This window comes from Rhamphochromis longiceps, linkage group LG22 (genome assembly GCF_057381845.1).
Source record: "Rhamphochromis longiceps isolate RC_006_pf linkage group LG22, R_longiceps_female_GT1.1, whole genome shotgun sequence".
Lineage (NCBI taxonomy): Eukaryota > Metazoa > Chordata > Actinopteri > Cichliformes > Cichlidae > Rhamphochromis > Rhamphochromis longiceps.
Genome location: NC_140577.1, coordinates 35,535,921 through 35,560,598, shown reverse-complemented (window position 1 = coordinate 35,560,598; position 24,678 = coordinate 35,535,921). Strand labels below are relative to the sequence as shown.

The following is a 24,678-nucleotide window of genomic DNA, read 5'->3' as shown; positions in this document are numbered from 1 at the left end:
CTGTGTGCACTGGAGACAAGGCAGATAGGCAGGGATAGCTCAGTAGGTAAAGTGGTCGCCCCATGATCGGAAGGTCGGCGGTTCGAATCCACTTAACGGCTACCCTGAGGTACCCCTGAGCAAGGTACCGTCCCTACACACTGCTCCCCGGGCGCCTGCTTAGTGGGCTGCCCACTGCTTCACTGAGTGAATGGGTCAAATGCAGAGAAAAACAAGTAATTTCCCCATGGGGATCAATAAAGTATCCATTAAAATGAGCAGGCACTGAGATGTGTTAGCGTCAGTGTAAACTGACATCAGCAGTTTGTCTTCTTACGCAGCGGCTCAGTAATAAAAGAATGAAACCAGCAGACTCGGGGACATTTCAGCATTTACTTTCAACTTCATGTTCCAAAAGGTACATATTATTTTAACAATTAAAATGTGCTAAAGCACTGCATTCTAAACTTCTAAAAGCTGCTTCAGACAAATACAGAACGTTTCAATGAGCATAAAAAAAGAAACCTGTATATGTATAATAATAACAAGTGTAAAACATCTACACGTTAAAAATCATTGAACATCACCATTAATGAAAAGAAAATGTAACAGGAAATGTACAAAAGTCTGTTTGGAAGAGGAGGAGGAAGGGCAGATTTCTATACAGGTGGCGTTTGTGTGACGGCGGGCTACTTTAATCAAACATGTCGTCGTCGTCTTCTTCCTCGTTCTCCGACTCGTTGAAGTACTTCACCTCCTTTTTGGCGCGGCCTGGCCGGTCGCGGGTCAGAGCGCTCAGGCCGCTCATGCTGTTGCTGTTGCTGTCGTCCTCGTCGTCTGACGGAGGTTTCTGAGGCTTCTGCACAGAATCAAACCCTCGTGTTAATCGTTCACGTCACCACGAGACTCGGACGCTTTATTAAAGAAGCAAAACCGTAACACGACTACATGATACTTGTTATGAATGAAGAGAGGAAACATAATAAAATTCACTCAAATGACAGTTCTCATTTATTCCACCCTGGCTGCATTATAGGGCTGAACGATATATCGCATTTGCGATAATATCGCGACATGATCAAGTGCAATTTTCTAACCGCAAAGGCTGCGATTATACTCTGGACATGTCCAAATTCATGGGCTGCATCCTCCTGAGGCCGCATTTGTAGACCGATTACGTCACAGCGACGCGCCGAAGGCTGTCCAAATTACTACCATATCCCAGAATTCATAGCGCGGCCCAGCCAAACTCCAGTTTCCAGCAATGGCGGCCGCTACTAAGTTTTAAAATTACTCATACTAATCTTTCTGGGTCACAAAATAAACTTTTAACATATTTTCAGGCGAGAAAGTAGTTGTGTAAACATCAAATATCTGCTCGGTTTATCAAGATATCCCATATTTGCAAAAGTGCTTCGACGTTTTCAGAGGCGTCTGCTACCCACCAGCTCGACAGCTAGCCGGGAGCTCGAGGATTACTGATGCGGCCGAGAACGGCACAACTCCCGGCACATCATTTTCAGATCACCGCGGAGTTTCGCTGCTCGGGTTAAACGTAATATATAAGTCACTTAGACAACCTAAAAATGTTATTGTTGGGCTTTTTCCAGTGTTTTGTTTGTTCGTGAGTAAATCGGTTTGGCTGAGATTAAAGTTATTAGATTAGATAAAATAAAACTTTATTAATCCCCCGGGTGGGTTCCTCCTTGGTTTTCACACAGCTGACTAAACGTCAAACAGAAAACTTATTAAAACAGAAGTATGAGACAGTCGAGAATTTACACCAGTGTCTGGTTATATTTTAGATAGCAAGAAGCAGACGGCCGAGTTTATTAAACTCCACCGAGACAGCGGTGACGCTAATCAGAACTAGACCGTCCAATTTCACGCCTTTAAACTTTAAAGGCGTGTTTGTGTGTGTGTTTATACAATTGCTATTATGTTTGCACTTTATGTGTAATGTTACTGACTGCAGAGATCAGTAAGATGTGTGTATTTTTTATTTATTAGTTTTATTTATTTAATATTATTTTTTAATTGAATGACAGTCTAGTAGTTCACAGATGTCGAAAAACTGAGTGTGGTAAAGCCACTGATTTTGTTTATGTATATTTCTGCAATCTGCACATTGTACTGACTTTCATTTTAATGTTTACACCAGGGTTCCTTGTCAGCACTTTATGCTCAGATGTTTGTAAGCTAAAAATAAACTATTGTGTATGTTCAAATATACTGTTGTGATTGAAGAAGTTAAATAAAAATGTCAGTCATCAATTCATGCATCACCTCATGTCATCATAACAGAGGTCTGTCTTCCAGGAAAGAACAGTTTAAAATTAATGTAATATAGTATTGGCCATACTATATGATGTATTGCTTGTCTTTGTTTAATAATACAGAAGACAAAGACCTTAAAAAATAATCGCATATCGCATCGCAATCGCAATATTGGGGCAAAAAATCGCAATTAGATTATTTTCCATAATCGTTCAGCCCTACTGCATTATGTGTGTTAACTTCAGACAGATGTGTCCAAAGGTGGACGCACATAAAACAGCCTCCCACAGTATATCAGCGAAGCACTTCAGGCCTCTGTGCTTGGATGACTTTAGCACTGAGGATACTAAAATCCCTTCTAGGGTTTTTCTCTATATAAATACTGGCGGTGGCCAGCAGTCCCTCTCATGCACCTGTGGTATCAACATCTTACATCACCTTCTTCTCAAGTAATCAAATTCACGAGACTGAGAAACCACGACCTCTGACCTTGACATCACTTGTCTGATTTCTTTGGTAGAAACACGTGTGGTGTCAGTTTGAGGCTACGTCCACACGTACCCGGGTATTTTTGAAAACGCAGATTTTTCTATGCGTTTGCACCTTTCGTCCACACGTAAACGGCGTTTTCGGTCACTGAAAACGGAGATTTTTAAAAACTCCGGGCAGGGTGGATATTTTCTAAAACTCCGTTTTTGCATTTAAGTGTGGACGAGAAAAACGGAAAAAAATGCAGAAAACGCAGCGTCAAAGGTGTGCGCCTTTTTTGACGTCACACTGTGCGCCACGTTATTGTTTCGGTGAAATGAATTTCTACAATACTGTTACTGTTAATTCTACTCTCTGCAGTGTTTAAATGCTTACATATACACACAGTTACTGTCCCTCCACACATACGACTCGGTTCTGCTTCTAGACTTCTGATTGGCCAACATTTCTGCACGGTTAGGAATCTAGCGCCACCTGCTGCTTTGGCATGTTCATAGCAGCGTTTTCCTTCATTTCTGCCTTTATGTGTGGACGGGATTATTTTTTAAAACGAAAACGGGAAATCTGTTTTCAAAAATACCCGTGTACGTGTGGACGGAGCCTGAAATTCCGATGCTACCTCTTCTTCAAGTTATCAGCAAACATGATCTCTGACCTTGAGGTTGAGATCACCCAGATTCACACTCGCCTGATATTTTACGTAATGAATTTGAACTGCTACAGTCACAAACTTGGTAGTCCATTTTGGCTGATGGTGTAAAAAACACAAGTGGGGTGACCTGTCCAGGTCAAAGTCAACCATGACCTGGACAGGTCACCAGTTCAGCCTGGCCCCGCCTGCCAGAATCACACAGTAAAATGTCGTCTCTATGCACTTACTCTCCCCGGAGGCTTTGACATTTTCTTCATGGGGCTGTACTCGTCCTCAGAGCCAGAGCCCTTCCTCTTCCTCCCCCGGCCTTTACCTGCAACAAGGTAACAAAAGCTCACAACCTGCACTGTGACTTTTTTACATTTCTTCTTCTTCTTTTTGTGCCTTACCTTTAAGAGCTGGTGCTGGTTTCTTAGAGCCAGTATCAGAGTCAGAGTCCCAAATGGATTTATCGGGTTTTTTTGCTTTTGGTGCTGGTGGTTTCTTAGGTTTAGGAGCTGCATCAGATGGCTTCTTAGCTGCTACAGAAAACAAACACCTGGTTTTCAAATGCTGCACGTGCATGAGTGAGTAACTGTGGCACATTTGAGCCTTTGCTTTGACGCATCAGCAGCATCTTGACACAACATAACAGACTGTCACTGTGTGGTAAGGAGTGCACTGCTCTCTCCTGGACATACTGACCTTTCTTTGCTGGAGATGCTTTGTCAAATGCAGAGCTGCTGGAGTAAGTGAACACTGGGCTGTTGTCATTGTCGCTGTCAGACTTTGCTTCGTCTACAACAAAAACATGAGCATTCAGCTGCTGTTGTGTCTGCAGGTCACTGAGAGATCAGGCCGTTTGTATATCATCCAAATCTGCTCCAGACTTCTTTTAGTCAAACCTCCCAACAGGAGCTCTACTAGACAGAGATCGGGGGACTACAGAGGACATTTGAGTACAGTGAACTCGTCGTCCTGAAATGACTGCAGCTTTGTAACAGCATGCTATCCTGCTGAAAGCATCCACCAGAAGATAATGGGATAAACTGGTCAGAAACATGCTCAGTTGGTCTGTGTTGATCCTCAAATCATAGTAAGAGACCCAAAGAAAACATATTGTGACACCGTAACACCAACACCCTGAACCACTGATGCTAGCAGGATGTTTTGAGTTGTTTACATCAAATTCTGACCCTGCAGTTCAAATTGTGTCGAAGAAATCGAGGCTCATCAGACCTGGCAGTGTTTCGTTCCCCCCTACAAGCTTCTATTGTCCAATTATGGTGAGCTTGTGTTAACTGAAGCCTGTTTCCTGTTCTTCACTGACAACAATAGCACAGGCGTGATCATCTGAAGCTGTAGCCCCCCATCTGTTTCAGTCTGGAGTGTTCTCAAAGACACAGACTCCCAAGTGATACTCACCGCTTTCATTGCTCTTTTCAGACGCAGCTACCTTGGATGAGAAGATGCTGGCTGCGTCTTTCTTTTTAGCTGCAGTCGCTGAACTGCAGAGAGGGAGGAGAAACATATTCAACAGTAAAATACTGCCCAAGTCAGAAGGGAGAGATTGTGTGTGTGTGTTCATATCTTCGTGGGGACCAACAACCCTTTGAAGGCATTTTTGAGACTCAAAATGTGGTTTTAGTGACAGGGTTAGCTTTAGGGTAGGGGGCTAGGGAAAGCATCACGTCAATTAAATCTCCCCACAAGATATGAATCACAGACGTGTGTGTGTGGTGGGTGCAAGAACACGAATGGTGGAAATCCAGGTGCTGAAAGTAGCATTGAACGTAGTGAACTATTCCTAAACCTTACACGGCTTTTTGTTTGGGTGACGTGTATGCTTCATCGTTGTCATCGTCTTCATTGTCATCATTATGGTCATTATAGCGGTCCTTAGCGCCAGGGAAAGCAAAGTCGTCTTTGAACGACCTCGCTGGAGAAGAAGGAGGCTCGTCGTCTGCGTTCTCCTCTTCATCTGCCTCTTCCTCATCCTCCTCCTCCGAGAAATCAAATGTGTATTTTGGTTTGGAAGCTGAAAGATGAAAGCAGGGTCTGTGTGAAACCACATTCTAACTGCCGGGGATTCTGATGCCACTCTGATGTACAATAATTAGCTGAGTTACATCAGACTCCTGTCAGAAGCTGAGTGATATTTTTAGCCCCGGGTGGTTTGAAATCAAGGAGCTGGCTTCGGATTGAAATGAAACGCTAACCAGTCACACTAAGCAACCACCTGATGCAGACGGGGGAATAAAGCAAAGACTGAGTGGATTTAAAAGAGAAACAAAAGGAAATAAATGCATGATGCACAGTGTGAGAATTTTCATTTTGCACATTTGGTGCAGTGAAATGCACATTTAATAAATACTTTCTTTCTGTGTCTGACTCAAACAAATCCCATCAACCACCCAGAGGCTGCTTTAGACTTTCTTGGTGTCTAAACCGTTTCCTTCGCTAATGACAGAAAGACAAATAAATGACATCATTAACAATGCATTTATGCTCTGCACTGAACACGAAATGAACACGATGATCGGAGAGATGACAGTGAATGTTCACAGTGACTGTAACCGTACCCGATGCTCTCTGGGACTTGGTCTCTCTGGGAATGATGGGCTCGCTGTCCTCTAGGTCGCTCTCTGACTTGGACTCGTCGTCAGACCATGGGTTCCTCTTCTTTACCTTTTTAGCAGGAGCACCTGTACCTTTAGGTGCAGGAGGTTTTCTCACTTTAGGAGCTCCTGTATAAGAGTGAACAAGATTACCAGCCTGTCTGTTGGAGTGTTCACATAATACAGTGAAGCTCCTCGATGTGCTTTTTAAACTGCAGTAAATCATCAACCAGGGATGAAACCTGTAGTGTTAAACAGCATCCATGCATGGCCAGATCACACAGCATGATTTGTCATTTTCACTGCAGCACACTGACTTAACCGCTGTGTAACTGAATGATTTCTGCACTGACCGGGCTCCTTCTTCTCCTTCTTCACTCGTGGCGCTTTCGGTTTGGCTGCCATGTTTTCTCCACCTCCGCCTTCACCACCCAAACCATCCTCATCAAACTCCAGTTTCAGTGCTGGGTCTGAGTCACCCTGAGAGGAGAATGCAACAAACCTTTATTCCCTTTATTTGGACATGAAAGTGTTTTAGTCTCATATTTGTTTTTCTCAGGAAGTATTTTAGGTTTTATAAGAGAACGACACCTGTGTAACTGTGTTCTAGTAATGCTGTCATGAAATCTACGTCAACTTTGAAGCCGAAACACAAAGGTTACCTTCTTCTTTTTGATCAGTTTTTTGGCTGCGTCAGATTTAATTGCTTGCGTTGGAGGCTCCACCCTTCGGCCAAACGGTGAAGGCATAGTTTCCTCCAGGTTCATCTTCTTCACTTTGGGCTTGCCCACTTTACCCTTCACCAGTTTGATGGCCTTGCCTATGCTCTGCTCCTCTCGTTCCTGGGCTTCCACATTCTGAGAGGCAGAACAAAAAGATGAGTCATGGTTTAAATGTAGCAGATTACCAGATAAAATAACTCTGGACAAAAGTAGCCTGCACAAAAAAAACAAAGGACAGTTGCTGCAAGAGTTCAAACTCTATGGATCTACTGACCTAAACAACACAAGACAAACACATTTCAGGTGAATGCTTTCTCCTCTGTATTGTTCGGCTCTGCACCTGCCCGTACGATGTGCGTCTTTAGAAAACAATAAATGGCAACAACAAACTTACATCCAGCTCCTCGATGAACACCGTCAAGTCCTCCTTCCACAGATCCTCTGGAGACTTTTTCTGCAGGTCATTCAGCTCTCCTCTCTGCACACAAACACGCACATTCACTCTGTTAATCAACACGTTATAGTCTACATATTCTTACATGTGAGGATGACAGATGTCAGTCTGTAAAGAGATCTATAGAATACCTTTTGGTCCCTCTGCTTAAGCAGTTCGTCCACCTTCTCTTTGGTCAGGCACCACAGAGGCATGTTGAGGATATAGTTGAAGTTTGGGCCTGATGTGGACCCTGAGTCCACTGAACCGTCACTCTCGTTCCCGTCCTTGTAATCCTCTTCTTGAGACTGGCGGATAAAAGCATGAAAAATAAATAGTGTGTTGTAGAGATTCTCCCTGCAGTGTTTGTGTTCAGTACCAATCATGTGTGAATATTTCTAGAAGCTCTGCGATACCTTTTCCTGAGCCTTGGTCCAGGCAGCAACTGGATCAGATTCAAAGCCTTTCTGCACCAGCATGCGGATGAGTTCACGCTTGGACTTGTTTTCTGGTTGGGTTAAAAACAAACGGTGAGATAGAAAAAAGGAATCCGTACTGTGTGCCACGTGGGTGTTGGAGGATTTTCTGCGTTCCTACCGATTACAATTTTCCCTTCGATTTTCTCGAGTACAAAGCGAGCTTGATTGGATAGTTTGGCGGCTTCAGCGCCCAGGTTGCCCAGTAACCAGTCCTTCCTCAGTTTGTAATAGTGCAGGCGGAGCTCAAAGAACTCCTTCAGGATGTCCTGGACTGAATCGTACCTCTTCAGACAGCCCATGTGGTCAAACAACACCTGAGAATGGTGTAGTTAAAAAAATGAAACAGTTCTAAGACAACAGCTGTGGTTAAAGCAGAGCAAGATAAACCAGGGGAATATCTACCATCGAGTTACAGGTGAGACTAGACTGCAGTTTAAAGACTTTGTGAAGGCCAGCTGCCTCTGCTTGGGCCAGCTTCTCCTCAGACATGCGAACCACAAACTTCACTGTAGCATCTGTATGGTATTCCTTGTAATCGTTGATGAGAGCTGGCGTCTTGTCAGTGCCCTGCAACATGGGCTCCAGCACAGACTCCTTGTACGCCTGCATACAAAACGGTTAAACATACAGACAGACATAAAAATATATTCCAGATCATTTGTGACTCTTTACACTCTCGAGAAAACAACCTGGACTGTACCTGTGTCCAAGTCCGAACAGGAAGCTCTGTGATCTCAATGGTGTTCTTGTCTATGACTGACACCTCTCCACTGACCAGATACTGGTTCTGACCCAGTTCATGGATTATCCCTTTGAAGTTTTTGTAGCTAGGAAGCTGTGGGTAGAAGGAAATCAGGACAGGGAGGTTAAAGCCTTTATCTACACTTCAAGCAACAAACCACAGCAGTTTGTGGAAATCAGAAGCACAGCGCGCTGATGAGGACTGTTTGTTCACATCTCTGACTCTCTGCACCCATCCTATAATTTGATGCCCTCTCATGGCCCACAACGACCAGGACAGAGAGCTGGGGGAACGAACCAGCAACCTCCCTGTTACAGATGAGCTTCCCAACCCCCTGAACCACGGTCGCCCTCTAGACACAGAATGAGCATGTGCGTGTGCCCCGCTGACAACCGTGAACAAGCTGGGGGGTGGACTCTGTGGCACTTCCTGCACGTGCCCTGTGGACACTCCTGTGATCCTGTTTGGGAGGCTGACAGAACCATAGAAACATCAAGCTGCTTTCGACCTACCTTCAACCACTACAATCAGTTAAGATATGGCAAGTTTCACTGTATAGGTAAACAGCTAAGAGGTAGAGCGAACAAGCAGTTTACACTATGACTTATCTACTTGTCAATTTCTTTTACTAAGATTTGTGATATAAAGTAAGTGTGTGGTACAAATCAGCTCCAGCCATCTCCAGATTCCACAAGACATTTTAAACTCTGCACATATGGAAATATGCTTGATATATAGCTGATGTGCTAATCTGAACCAGCAGTTTCATCTTTAAAATATACTTTCATCTGTCTCCGTACTTGGCGTGCTTTTATTTGTTCACAATGTTTACCATTGGCAGTGGGTCCTGATGCTTGAGCATTCTGTTTATATTGTTGACAATCTCTCGGGGGTCATAGTTGGGAATCTTGCAGGCCCAGCCTGTCCCGATGCCCTCGGCACCATTCACTAGCACCATTGGAATGATGGGAATGTACCATTCTGGCTCCACCTTCTGGTTATCATCATACAGAAACTTTAGTAGGTTGGAATCCACTGCTGGAAACAACAGCTTGGCAAGAGGACTGTGGGAAATTGGACAACATTTATGAAAATTATGCAGTGGAAGCCAAAAATGTTTACTCTGTCTAAAGGTGTCAGATGAGAAACCTTTTAGAAAAATACATTTGAATTAAAAGACATGCAGGACTCATTTGTACCTGAGCATGGTGAAGATGTAACGAGGACTGGCTGCATCTTTTCCTCCATTGATGCGAGTACCAAACTGACCCAGCGGCTGCAGGATGTTCACGTTGTTGCTGCCCACAAAGTTCTGTGCCAGGTTCACTATGGTCATCATGAGAGCTTGCTAGAAGCACGAACGAAAGAAAAAGACATGAATTTGGGTAGTCGCAGTGTTAAAGTCTCAGGGTAAATATCTAAAGGTTAAAAAGTTTCAGTTGTTATTAATATGCTTTCAGATATTCCCGTGTATCCTTTGTTTGTTTGTAGGTTTGAAAATATATTTTACTATATTGTATCTGTGTAATCTGTACAATAAATAAAACATCAAGACTAAAAAAAACCCATCTTCCATTAAAATTCTATTAAGAATGAGAAGTTTGTTGAAAATGAACACGTTTTCTTCTCAGCCATTTTTTAGGATGGGGTCAATATCCTCTCTGTGGTGTTGAAAAGGAGCAGCGAGTATTTTCCCGGGTATCAGTTTATAGTTAGAAACTCAGAGATGCGTGGACAGAAATGTCACGCTGTGCTGCGTACGATGGTTCATAACGTTCTTAATGATTTGACTGCACCTCTCCATGATGGTAGGCAGACATCTCTGCTACTGAACCAGCCAGCTGAGCGACCTTCACTTCCCTCTTGTCATTCCTCTTCAAGCAGGTAAACAACACTTTTCTCTGACCCGGCTTCAAACCTAAAAGCAACACAAACACCAACATTTACAAAGCTGAAATATCCAGGGCTGATTATACCTCGCATACATTTATAAAATACTGACGTTATGTGTTTGTTGGTATGTTAGGGATGCTTTCACTGTGAAAAAGAAAACTCGGCTAAAAAACCCAAACAGTTAAAAGATGGAGGAAGTGTACAAACCATCAACCAAAGACGGGATCGATCTCTCATTGTCAGAATTGGAGAACAAAATCAGCTCTTTGTTGATGAAGTCATTGTAGGAGAGGTGTCGGGCATGAGTTCCATACAGGTATTGCTGGGTGGTGGGGAAGATGAGGGGAGGGGGAGAAAAGAGCAATAACTCATCTATGTTTTCTCCATTTCACCCAAATCAAATATTGCTGAGTTAGCAGGATTCTGTGAGAGGAGCACGCAAATGAAAGCTTCTTCCATACAAACCTCTGGCAGGCCGTGCATCCTTCTCTGACGTCTGTCCTCCATGAAGTTAGTGAGCCACTCCTTCCTGTCGTCCGTCTTCTTCTTACTGAAGGCCTGAATCAAAGTAGCACATTGAACAGACCCTGAGCACAAATGTATGCTATAATTACTGGCTGCTTTCATAGTCTGTTTGTCCTAGCAGCAGTACGGCGTGCTCACCAGAGTGATGGCAGCGTCGTCCTCAGCACCAGTGTATCTGAATGTGATCCGGTGTTTCTCCATGTCAGCAAAGTATTCCTTTGCTTCTTTGCTTGTACTTGTTCCCAAACCTGCAACAAAAAATTGATCTTTTTATAATGAACAATTTTTCAGACAAAAACGTGTGATTTCAAAAGTCGCTCTAAAATCGTTTCTGAAATGATTCAAACGCCAAACCTTTGTAGTACTTTATATGCCAGGTTTTATAATTTTCCGTGTGTTTCTTCCACTCGTCAAACTCTGGAATGCTGTAGAAGGCCAGCTCTTGTTTGTTCTTAGTAGCCTGGAAATAAATGATGAGGAGGAATCTTTATCACAATGTGTTGCAAGTCGCTCTATTCGCCGCTGTCACGACACGCAAAACAAGACACGTGATTGACTGAATGATCTGAGTCCAACACACAAATATCACCCTGCATATTTTTCAAGTTTCAGGCTGCTTGATCGGTTTAATAAAATGGTAATGGTGTGCCTCCCTTACTTTGACAATGGGTGTGATGAACTCCTCCAAGAAGGTGTGTTTCAGCAGGGAAGGCCAGTTGTGATGGAAGAAGTTGATGAGCAGACCTTTGATATGGGAGCCGTCTTGATCCTGGTGCACAAGGAGAAGAGTTACTGCTATTTTCTGAGCAGCTGTGAGTCCTACCAGAACTGTGAGCGAGTGTCCGTGAGGCCGCTCACCTGATCTGTCATGATCATGATCTTGCCGTAGCGCAGGGACCTCAGCGACTCTGGGTCGTCGTAACTCTTCTTGTATTGGAGCCCGACGATCTTAATGATGTTGTTAATCTCGGCGTTTTCCATGATCTGTTGACAACATGGATGAAACGATGAGCAAATGGACGAAAACACAGAACAGAGTCAATGTCCTGTTATCACATGAACTGGCATTTGTCTGTTTCACCTGCTTTTGTTTCCTACATGTGAAATGTCATTATTGCTCAGGCTCGTACCTGCTTGTGTGTTGCCTCTCGCACATTCAGGATCTTGCCTCTCAGCGGGAATACTCCATAACGATCCCGACCAATGACTCCCAGTCCAGAGACGGCCAGAGACTTTGCCGAGTCCCCCTCAGTGAGGATAAGTGTGCATTCAGAGGAGTGTTTGCCACCTAAGATGGAGATATGAAGAGGATTACTAAGTTAGCTGCAGTGAGCAGCTTCGTGTTGAGTTTTTCCTGCAGCTATAACAAATGAGTGGCTCCACAGCATAATGTGCAAAAGCACCCGGTCCCAGACTAAGAGGAAACTCAGAAAAACACAAACGTAATTCAGAAGGCTAACATTTTATATTTACTCCACATCTGACACACTTTTCATTTTGATGATTATGATGCTGTAAACAGGTGTTGATTTCTTTTTCCAGGACTTGGCACCTTTCCACAGCTACCATCACATGGTTTTCAATTCAATTTGTTTTTTTTTAATTTAGTTGTTACTGCGTGAACGCAAACTGGGTCTGAATAACACATCAGCAGAGCCACAAGCGATGAACCTCCATGCCGCACAGTCGGACATGGCAAATTCTTTTTAACTGAGAATTCGTCTAATAATAGACTAATATTTTTAAAATATATTTTCATGCATTATTGTTTTTCTCTCTGCTTGTAGTCCACCTGAAGTGCATATTTTTAGCAGGTTTACTGCATAGTGTAGAGTCTCAGGAAAACTGTGAAAATGACATCGCTATGACCCAATCAGACCCAACAGTGCACCATGCAACTCTCTTCTGTAAGATTTCATTAAGAGGTAGTTGCTTGTGGACATTCCTCATTTTAGACTTGAATAAAGAATGAAACTAGTTACATACCGGCATCATTGGCATCATCTAGCTTCGGGATGCCTTTGATCTTGCTGTGCTTCACAGATGAACACTTTTTATTCAGCTGTGTCTGAGCTTTGAACTTTACCCAGTTGAGTATACTCTCCACAATCCCACAGTTGGTTGCCTGTAGGTGACAAACGTTTTTTCTTTGAAGTCCAGCTACTTTACATGAGAAAAGATTAAGTACAAACAATGGTGACGGCTTGAAAAGAAGTGAGAAATGTCCTTACAGCCCTGATAAACTTGTCTGACAGAAGGCACTTGGACCCAAAGCTCTTGGTCTGGAGTGTCATGTTCTCCTTTGTCTGGGAGTCAAATGATGGATTCTCAATCAGTGCGTTCACAAACACCCAGATGTGGTTTTTCACCTGAAGTACAAATGACAGAAAGATTAAATGTTTTTCAGCATGAAGCTGTGAATTGAAACCAATGTATAAATAAGAACCCCAGTGACGTCACCTGGAAGGGTTTAACTGACACTCCTGCCTTGTTCTTCTTTTTCACCACCTCAATAAGTTTGGCTACAATCTGGTCCACCACATAGTCAATGTGCCTGCCACCCTAAAACGTACATGTCTCAGCGTTAAAAGAACTTTCTTTACTTCTGACAGCCATTTACACTTCTGCAGCTTACTACTCATATGCAGATACCTTTGTGGTGGCAATGCTGTTAACAAAGCTGATTTGTTGGAATCCTTTCTCGCTCATGGTGAGGCAAACCTCCCAGCGATCGTTCACCGTTTCATGCACCACCTTCAGGGCCACGCCTGTCTCATCTAGTTTGTCCTTCACATACAGGTCCACATAGCTGCGGAACCCGTTAACCTTCAGTGAAAGAGAGAAGGGTTATTGAACATATAATGTGATATTCAACATGGCAATTAAGTTCTCTTTATTTTGCTTCAAGCAAACTTTGGTAGAAGTAGCCACGACACAAGAACCACGTACTGAGGAGGCTATAAAGTCCTTATACTCCAAAAATTACACTTCTCATTTAAACAATCCAAACTGGCGTGATGTGAAGATCAGAGTCTGATACATCCATGTTCTTTAAAATTAAACATTCACACCCATTATCATCCCGTTAACTCAAAACACATACTAATTTCACCTTCAGTGCTCAGCATTGATGTTTACACTCAATGGTACAGTTTTTGCTATATTTATGCAAACATATACAGTGACAAATCTTTACACACGAACACAACAAATGACTACTTTATGGTTAGCTAGTGTGGCACGATAAGGGAAGACATAGAATGAGACTTACAGGTAATTTTTTGCCGTTCAGAGACACTTTAACTCCCCTGCAGGAGCCAGCTACATCATATGCTCTGCGGGTAAGAAGTGCTACAATATCTTTGTCCAGTTTCTCCATCTTAAACTTGGACAGGTCCGGCTGGAATGTCACAGAGGTGAAGTCATCTCCATCAAAAAACTTAATCTTGGGCTCGGAGGTTTTGGTCATGTTGTTCTGCCACGTCTGAGGAGGATGAAGCAAATGATAACATACACATACCTGGTATTTAGACATGGTCATGTGCAGGAGTCTTAAACTTGGACCCCCTTTGCTGTATTGAGTGAACCTGAAAATCTTAATGTGAAAACATTTGGTGTCTTAATAACTGTGCTTGTAAAACCCAGACAAGTGGACTTCTTTATGTTTGTAAAGATGTTTCACCTCTCACCCGAATCACTTCATATGATGATCATATGAAAACAGCTCTGATTTCAGTGGGCAAGATTTCAGATATTAGTCTATAAACAAGGAAGACTGTGACTGTGACCTTGCGGCAAATAAATAAATAAATATATATATATATATATATATATATATATGTATTAGTGCTACTGAAATGAAAATTCTCACTAGACGTCTGTAACGACCCATCCAATCCACACATGTGACCACAGATGTCCTTAAATTAAGTTGTATGTAATAATGAGAAATGAAACACAGAAAACGGTGTTGAACACATGAAGAAAGGGAGGTGTTAAAAGGCATGGACAGTCATGGCACCAGCAGAAATCTGTCACTAATTAGACAGCAGTCCTGCAAATTACTATCAGCTGGTTCAGTCCCAACTGATGGCCAATAAAAACACGTCTCATTGCCAACATGTAACACAAGAAACATCTCGTGATGGGTAAAATTAAGACCTTCACAACCTTATTGTTGCAAAACCTGTTCATGGCATTGGTTACAGAAGAGTTTTTAAACTACTGAAAGTTCCAGGGAGCACTGTTGGGGCCATAATCTGGAAGTGGAAAGATCCTCATTTCACCATAAACTGTCCACAGCCAGGTGCTCCCCACAAGGTTTCAGACAGAGGAATATAAAGAATTATCAGAAGCGTTGTCCAAGAGCTGAGGAGCACCTGTGGAGAGCTACAGGAAGACTTGGGAGTCAGCAGATACAATCGTTTCCAGTGACGAGGCCAACTGAAACTTTCTGAAGCTTGTGTTAAAGACGGGGTTCACTATTCAAAGCTTTTTAATACGGCCCTCTTTGGTGGCATCTGGTGGCCAAAAACATGAAGAACAAGTTGAACTAAAGTTGAACTTTCATTGTGAAATAGTGAATAGTGTTATGTCAGATTGATTAATGCTTTTGATAAATAAACGTCCTTGTTTTAAACACCTCACAGTTCTTTGTCCCTTTGCTTCTGATGTTTGTAAACATTATGTGCTTTTATCTTTACACCTTTAGTGTATTTCTAATCTATCTTAGCTCAATTTTATTTCCACAAATGCAAATACACTAGCCTCATTTTAAACACTACTATAATGATACTCTAGCTTACGTAAAATTGATTATTGGACCACTTAATAAAAAGGCTATAAAAACAATTACTATTTGTACTAATTATAAATTATTTGAATGTAACTTTTTATATTTCACCCCTGGCATATGTTAATTATGTTCCAGTTTTGGCACGTGAACAGGAAAGAGAACTGACTCAGTGCTTCTGAACCACTGTGAATAGTACCTTCAGAAATATACAGGTTTATAAAATTGGGGCCGTGTTCAGCACTTGCAGCTTTGATGGAAAAATACTGACGGCCGCCAATATTACCTCTCAGCCTCCTAACAGATACAAATGTGGTGTCAAAGTCTATATGTTGATCGTCAGAAAAGTTGACGTGTTAAAAAAATGAATAAATCAGAAATCTGCAAAACCAACTTGTGAAGTTTCTCATCCAAAAGAATGAGAAATGATAATATAATGAAACATGCAACAGGGTTACTATGAAACCCCAGAAACCGGATATACATTAGTAATATATATGTGTGGTAATAAAGCATGAAAGGTACTGCTGTAGTTATCTCACCTGTTTGAAACTGTGTCTGTACTCTTTACATGCTGTTTCCACTGTGAACTTGGTGCTAAAGATATTGCAGAGTTTAGCACCATAGCCATTCCTTCCACCTGAAACCAATCAAACAGTCAGCAACGCTGCTTTCAGTAACTTTTCTGCATTCACAATAACAACTGAGTGATGTCAGACTGTCTGCATTCACCTGTGACCTTCTTTTCCTCGTCGTCATAGTTGCTGGAGGTGAGCAGGTGGCCAAAAATGAGAGCTGGGACGTACATCTTCTCGTCTTTATGCTCCACCACAGGTATTCCTTTACCATTGTTCCAAATGGAAATGGTGTTGGATTCACTAAAACCAGTATAAAAAGTTTAAATACAGGATAAATGTGGACACAGGGTTGACCTCATCATCAGGGAAATGTATTACACTTTTCACTGTACGTCATAACCCTGTGGTATTTCTTTCTTGTAATAATGGCTGCAAAAATATTGTTTCAACATTGACACTAAAGGAGTGTGAATCCTTTTATCTTTTATAAGTGAAATGTATTATTCCACACTTATATGTAACCTTTCCAGAGTGTTTTATACAAAAAAAAACATTTTCAGCTTCCCCAGTTTGACAAAGTGACCCATAACCAGTTCCTCTGCCTCAGATATAAATTTCAGGAGGACACAGGAGGCAGCTTGTTTAAACTGGCTCAAAGAAAAATACATGCTTCCTAAGATCAGCTGCATTATTTTTAATGTAATGAGGTAAATATAAAATGATGTACTCACGGGTCAATGGTGATCTTGATGGCAGTCATGTTCTTGTCCCTTTGTTTGTTGTCAGCTGCATTGACTGTCAACAAGCAAAACATCAAAACACAAAGTTGAAAGAACAAAAGTATCCCAGCAGCCGTCCATTACCACGGCTTATGAGCTGTAGTTTACTTTATTTCGGCAAGATTTACGCTTGTGTTCAGAATTTATCTCAAAAACCTATTTTGGGATGATTTTTAGTAATCGGACATGGTCAAAACCTTTGACAGAGGCATTATAAATATCAATTTCCACAGATTTATTCCTGGGAGTCCACTACAGCAGTTTTGCATAAATCACAGTTCACTTTACTTTGACTTAGTTCCCCCCACACCGGATGGCGCATTGGGCAGCAAGGGATTGCCAACGAGCTTGGTTTGCAGCCACATCTTCAGCCTCGTCCCATGAAAGATCGACCGCTTTCAGGTCCTCAATGAATGACCGTCCCCACGTCTGTTTTAGTCGTCCACGGCTCGGTGACCCCCGGGCGGGTCTCCATGACATGGCTATCTTTGGTAGTCATTCCGGATGTTGGCGAAGAATGTGACCGGCGAAACGAAATCATCGCTCCAATACCACGTCCTCTAGCAGTCGTGAGGCAGTGCACTGAAGGACCTCCTTGTTGGTAACACGATCTTGATATGAAATCTTGAGAAACCGTCGAAGGCCGCGCTGTTGGAAAACATTCATCGTCGGGTGATTGTTGCCGTCGACTTCCATGTTTCACTCGCATAGATAGCCACTGGTACGACTATCGTATTGAACAAACAGACTTTGGATGATATTGAGTTGGTGGTCGATCTCCAAACCGGATTCAAGTTACGCATGGCCGATGCTGCTTTTCCGAGCCGACAGGCAATGTCCTTGTCCGAGCCACCGTCCGGTGTTATCACACTGCCCAGATACATGAACTGATAGACTTCATCAAGCGGGCGGTGGCCAACAAGTACCGGAGTATTCGCTCTGGCATAACCGAACCGCATGACTTTGTTTTTGGCAGTGCTGATCTGCAGTCCGATCATTTTCCAGTATGGCGGTCAAATTGCGAATGAAGCGTTGAGTAGATCCGAGCAGCGCAATGTCGTCCGCGAAATCAAGATCTGCAGTTCGTCATCCGTCATCCATCATTTCCTTGGACTCCGTGCTCACCGACTCACAGTTCACATCAATAATTATTTATCTTACGTAGGGGCATGGTTTAATCTTCACTTTATCTTTAAGACCACCCTCTCTTACAGTAACAGTCTTCAGACTGTCTGCTAACCACAGACACAAAGTTTGTGGTTAGCAGACACATTTCAGATAGAGCTGAAAGGAAGAGAAAAATGTCACTTGGACAATGTTGTACATTTTTTAATGGAGAGCACCAACTACCTGATGCTTTCACATCCAGTATAGTTAGACACAGCACAGACTACAAACCCAGAACAGTGTTTCTGTGTGGAGCACATTTTCACATTGTTTTTAGTTGTTTGTAGTGGAAGCCTCTGTCCACTGTCACACCCAGTTTGGGATGAACAAAACCCTCCATTATGAAAATTATTTGATTTGATTTGATATACCTTTATTAGTCCCACAAGGGGAAATTTCATAAGGCTGCCGACCTATTGCACGCAATGGCGGCGCCATCTTACCCTCCGACCATACATACATTACACAAAGCATCACATGGGGAAGACAGGTCAGAGAGGTATAACAATGGAAAAATGCACCACACGAGGAAAGATAAGGAGAAAAAATAACTCCCCCCAGACTGAGCTCCAACAGGGAGATCAGTTTGAGAACAGAAAAAAACACCTCTGCACAAAGCACATGAAAAAACTCTTAATACACCAAAGAAACACATGAGTTGTTTCTTTGGTGTATGGTGAGTTCAGGTTTAGCCTCTCTCATTTAGCAGTTTTTAATTCAAGAGATATATCACAAGTTTAATCAGTTTAATCTCTTTTGCAGTACAATATTTCATACAAGAGTTACAGACCTTACAAAATCTGAAAAACACGCTGTGTAAGCACACCTCTGGAGTGGTTATCTTGGAATTTTGGAAGCCTTTGCACTGTTCTACATAGTCTGTGAGCCTAAATGTATCCCCTCCCTGAACTGATGTGATTGTCGCACATTTTATTATTAAGTCTTTATCACTGTCCGTTGACCTGTGAATACGGATGGGTAGTGATATCGGTTCTGACATAAACGGTAGTAACCAGACCGAAAAGCAGTGCACATTTCGGTGCTTTTTTTTCCTGAGATGTCACACACTTTGGATTCTAGCCAATCATTTTACCTTTCCAAGGATAGTAGGCGGGCCCAGGTACGTACGTTCTTTTAGAGCAGCGCTAAAATTTCATTAAAATCAATTGTTTGACCAAGATCTTCTGGACCTGGTTGTTTGTACTCTCCTTCCTCAATTATGTGAACCTTAACAATGTCCAAGGCGAAGCGGTCAAAAGTCTGGCTGTACTTCACAGCAAAAGATGCAAACTCAGCAGCAACAAGTGCTTTAAGGTGATACTGTGATACTGTGCAAAGGAAGTAACACCTCGAATCTGATGAAACACCTGGTGACGCATAGCGCTTTTTTTAAAAGCCGGGAAATGCACCGTATTTGATAGCTTGCTGCGAGACCTCACACCGAGCGCATCTACTGCGGGTGTGGTGCCTGTTATTGGACCCGGAGTTAGCAACATCCCCCAAAAACCCAAAGAGGAGAGTCCTGGCCCCTAGCCCTGCCAGTGTAGCAGAAATGATGAGGATGATGATGCAGCAGCAGCCGTTCTTCTCTGCGTGAGTAGCTTAATGTTGTTCGTGTGTAATTTACGTTGAGTAGGCTAACCACGTTATTACATTAATGCATGTAAGGTGAACTAGCAAACATCATCATCAAAAAGTTAAGGCCGCAGCTATGACTGCGTGCTACCTCAAACACATTTGACTTTGAATAGGTCATAAATAGGCTCACATAGAAATACTGTACACATCAAGTCCAGTGCTAACGGTGCTAACAGAACAGTGCTAACAACAGCCTGACTCAGTGAATAATACCAACATTATAATGATAATGCCTCATATAGTGTGTAAAAGACAAATGTTGAAATGTTTCATACACATATTCGGGATTTACTCGTGTTTTCTTAAACTGAACAACAGATCTTCTATGTGCCCAGATGACGACGGCCCAGCTGCACACACATCTTTAAACTAAATAATCCAAATTTCTAATCACACATTAACAAGTTTTCTTAAACAATTTGAATCTTTAATCGAGGGGCAGAAACATTTTTCCACACACTTATTAGAGAACAGTTTGGAATCACTCACCAAGAATTTCATCAAAGATTTTGTACAGTCCAGGAACATAGGTGATTTCTCTCTGGTTCATCCCGATCTCTTCATCAAAAACCCACATTTGCTGGAAGAGTTGCAAAAAACAAAACACATTAAAAATAATGACAATAATCAAATTCTAATAGTAAGTTTAAGGAATGTTGAGGTTATATTCATCAGAACAGTCTCAGGAAGTAACAGAAGGAATAGGATTCTGAATTTAAATTTGGCCATTAAAACAGGTTTTCAATTATAGATTCAGTTACTGATTATTCCTTTAATTAAAATGTGAATGGTTTAAACTATAGCTATACTGGTGGACAGACGTTTGTATGTATTATTTCACTGGGCACCAGGACTGTCTTGGAAGATCCTGAGAGGGGACTTGTGTTAACTTGTCAATTAACTCTTCTGAACTGGGCAAACATTTTGGTACATAATCTGCAAAAGACAGATAATTTGTCCCACATTTCCTAAATGACACAGCCAAAGGACAATGGGCTCTGTACTACACACAACAGCAAAGATGGGAGACAGTTCAAAACCAAAGGACTTTTACTGTGAGCAGAGATCCTTACGACACACTTACAGGCAACCATTAATGTGCTACTCTAGCCAAACAGATTTTCACCTGAAGACAGAATCATTTTAGCAGATAATTTTCAGAAAAAAATTAAAATAAAGATCGTTATTCTATAAACTCCTGACACAAAAATAAGCTTGAAGCCCTCTTTGTAAAATGCTAGTGAAGTTGTACTGCAAGTAGTTCTGTAGCCACCAGCAGAAGGCAGTCTCCTGGGACCCACCTGGGTGATTGGCTCAACAGAACCAATGTACGTGTCTGGACGGAGGAGGATGTGCTCTAGCTGGGTCTTCTTCTGGTACACTCGCTCCACAGATAACTTGGATCCTTTCTTGGCCCCTTCCATTTTTCCAGCATCCCCTCTGCCGTTCGCAGCCTCCTGTTAGACAGAATGGTTTTGGTTGTGAGTTCATTTATTGCTGTATGAGACACACAGGATATACACAGAACTTAATTTCATTGTTACTGGAGGGCAGGGGTCTAATCCACCATCTTTATTCCAAACGACATGTTTTATTTTTAGTTTGAAAGTTGTGAAAAATACCAGCTTTAAGTTTTACTGAACATACATTACTGTCGAAACGTCTTGAGTCACATTTCATCTCTTTATGTTTTACTAGGCAGATGGAAAATAGGTGCAGCAAAAGTACTGAAACATCTGGAAACATAGATGGGATAGCACAGCGTAATCAGGCAATTCTACTTTTTTTTTATTCTAACAAGTTAGAAATATTTGGCATGATCTCCTTTATCCTTCAACACAGCCTTAAGTCTCTTAAGTTTTCTTTTAATTTCTTGAAGCATTCCTCAGGAATTCTCCAGGGTTCTTGAAGGACATTACAAACCTCTTCTTTGGGATCAATACGCTCTTCGTAGGTAAATACCAACACAAGCAGGCACAACGAAAGCATCAGCACGTAAAAAGAGAGCGACTTCAACAGCCTCCAGCAAAGCATGACACTTTTCAAAATATGCAAGAAAATCGTTCTCTGTGATCGAGGAACCAACAGACATGTTCCACCCCTGGAGCCAAAAACACATCTTTGACTACAACCAGGCTATAAAAGAGGAGATATTAGCAGCTGGTGATGTGTGACTCCAATGTAAACAAATGACTCTGCCTAGTATTGGTGTGTAATCGCTAGTTGCACTGCGTATGACAAGATAAGTAAATAGTGGATGGAAATTACTGATGCAGTTATAGTGGAAAAAGCAGCTTTAAGCTGCTGGTTAAAAAGCTCCAACCTTGACATTAGCTTCAGGGTGGCTGTAGCTCACGAAGCAGAGCAGGTCATCTGCTTATTGAAAGGTTGGTGGTTTGATTCCTGGCTGCTCCAGTATGCACGCCAAATATCCTTGGGCAAGTTACTAAGTTGCTCTCTGATGCATCCATGGGAGAATGTAAGTTAGATAGAAAGTAATTATAGTAGAACTAGTGCTCTTGTGAATGAGGCAAGTTGTGTAAAGTGCTTTTTATTATGTGACGATTTATGCAGATTCCTGATGATTTCTGAAGTTATTTCAGTTACTGTTAAACCAAAGTGTTAAATTGTTATTTTGTACTCTCACGTAAACATTTCTGGGGAAAACGATACTCAAACTACCTAATGTGTGCTTATATTTGAATTATGCTTCATCAGTTCTAGTGCTCTATAATTTCGCTCATCGCCGCACACTTGTGTTTCTTTTTGCAAACTCCAAACATCAATAAAACAACTTCAGTATATTTTTCCATAGCATCAGCAATATTATTTCTAATTTTCTTGAAATAATATGATATAATCTTAACCTCTACTTAACAACCACCATTGCACTGAGAGCATTTCTGACGAGGCTTCCAGAAACCTTTATTTTCTCCACCAATTTGCTAAACTTTTTAAGCTGACCCTGCACAATGTACCGAGACATGCAAAATGTTTTGTTAAAATCTCGATGCTAAACACCTTGTTGGTGCAAGCACACTAAGAACAGATGCTTTAGTGACAGACTGTTAGTAACAGATAAAATGAAAATAACAATTAGCCAAGTTTTAATTGTAAGTTGTCTGTTACAACTTTTTCATAGTAGTGGTGAATTAATGACAATAAACAACAAAAGGACAAAAGTTTAATTTCTGTCTGTAGTTCATAATCATATGTTTTGGTCATGAAGTGATAAATATAACTATGCTCATAGTATTATATACGCTTTAATACATATTAATTGATGATATTCTACTAAATATATTCTCATACACTAACAAGCAGGAAATCCCAACAACAAGGGGGTGGGGGTTGGTCTCAGAAAAAAATATTCACCTTGTTTTAACAAATTAATAAATTACACAGGCTTAAACAACAGATAATAACCACCGATCACTTTCATAAATGCTAAGATTCAAGTTCAGCCTATTAGTAAAATATACTCATACAGTAAGTCTAATGGTACGGAATGTAAACAGTGTGTCACACAGACCTGGATTTGAAAAGCATTAATTACAGTCACCTCGTCAATGCAGTGCTTGAAGTAACTAATTATTCGTATCAACAGCAGGTAACTGCTATGTTACAAGATTTTTGAAGCGCATGTAAACATCTGCATTTTTAAATACTTTAGTTCAAATCTGTTACTACAGTATTACTTACAGTAGTACTCATACAGCAAAAGTCGGATATTAAAACAATGTTAATGCTGCAGAGAAGTTTAAATGTAGCTGCACACCAGACGGTCGGTGTGAACAGGTCAGACTGAGGGAGGGCAGAGAGCGGTCTGAATCACCGTACAACTGTAGTGTGAAGTGCTGTGCTGGCTCGCACTTGTGATCATTTTCAATACATCTCCAACTGCATTTTTCATCACGTATTAGCCGTACATGTAGTGGTACAAACAGTCATGTAAACCAGTCTCGATGAGACGCTTCTTCCAACTTTCGCTTGAAGACATAAACAAGGAACCATCAGGGCACAAAAAGAAAAGGATGAATGTCGCGTTTGACCTCCCAGCCCTTCACGTCTACAAGACTCAACCCAGTTCACTGCTTTGTACCCGAGTTAGAATTTAAAAACAGACTGTAGATGCCTCATCCTTAACAACTGTATGAATAGCCAGCAGAACAAATACACCGGCTGGCGATGAAATTTAAATGCCATCGAGAGGCAATAGTCGAGGTTCGCGCTGCCCTTGGGTTGAAACAACATTGTAAAGTATTGCGATAGCGCTATTACTTAAAAAATATATATATATTTTTTTAAGCCAAGTTCGTTACTCGTGTGCCAAACAAACTTACCATCCAAGCCAGATCCCCGCTTCCTGTAGCGCCGTTGGACATCTTCCTTTGTGATTGTTATTTTTTTCTAGCTCGCAAAAGGTCTTAGTTCCCGTCCAAGTCAAAGTCCGTCTACATAACAAAATGTCTTACTTGCTAAAACACACCCAGACCAGTCTATATCCCATGTCTTTTTTGGGTCGTTTAAAAGATAACTCTTAAAAATGCAACGAAACAGGCAGACGATTATTGCGTATCGCAGCTATTGTTAAAATCGACAAGCGCTGGCACAGTAGGCCTAAACTTCCAACAAAGATGCTAACCGGCTACAGGCTTTCAAATAAATACTGTACAAAAGTCACGCATTAAATAGGTTTACAATTTCACGTGAAAATGAAACATAATAAAAGCGCAGTTTATCTGAAACGCTCTGAAAATTGATTTAATTAAACACTTTGCATTTACACATAAAGCCTGTATTAGCTAACCGCAGCTACCGCTGTCCGGCTCCGCCATCTGCAAGATATACGCCGAACCGTCTCGTAGATATGCCGACCAATCAGGTGTAAGCTTTTCAAACGCACCGGCGTTTCAACCAATAGGACAGGTCCATT

The 24,678-nt window shown here is 41.7% G+C and overlaps 1 protein-coding gene across 2 annotated transcripts; it reads right to left on the bottom strand.

Moving 5' to 3' along the window:
* Positions 1–358: 358 nt before the first annotated feature.
* On the bottom strand, positions 359–24,609 carry top2b (DNA topoisomerase II beta). 2 transcript variants are annotated; one of them, XM_085396770.1, is made up of 36 exons: positions 24,086–24,609; positions 21,044–21,199; positions 20,232–20,322; positions 16,890–16,953; positions 16,313–16,458; positions 16,123–16,220; positions 14,060–14,272; positions 13,441–13,614; positions 13,249–13,350; positions 13,020–13,157; positions 12,775–12,913; positions 11,919–12,076; positions 11,647–11,772; positions 11,447–11,557; positions 11,143–11,248; positions 10,927–11,036; positions 10,729–10,821; positions 10,471–10,585; positions 10,167–10,288; positions 9,570–9,718; positions 9,203–9,434; positions 8,329–8,463; positions 8,031–8,231; positions 7,747–7,942; positions 7,566–7,657; positions 7,302–7,457; positions 7,111–7,194; positions 6,657–6,851; positions 6,348–6,474; positions 5,959–6,123; positions 5,195–5,414; positions 4,802–4,884; positions 4,082–4,174; positions 3,787–3,918; positions 3,625–3,710; positions 359–838 (listed from the first exon to the last, which is right to left on the bottom strand). In XM_085396770.1, exons 1-36 carry the CDS (start codon positions 24,125–24,127, stop codon positions 674–676), a joined length of 4,815 nt encoding a protein of 1,604 aa, XP_085252896.1. In that variant the 5' UTR covers positions 24,128–24,609; the 3' UTR covers positions 359–673. The 2 variants fall into 2 exon arrangements, with proteins under 2 accessions (XP_085252896.1, XP_085252897.1); XM_085396771.1 differs by having other exon boundaries at positions 3,787–3,915.
* Positions 24,610–24,678: the final 69 nt, after the last annotated feature.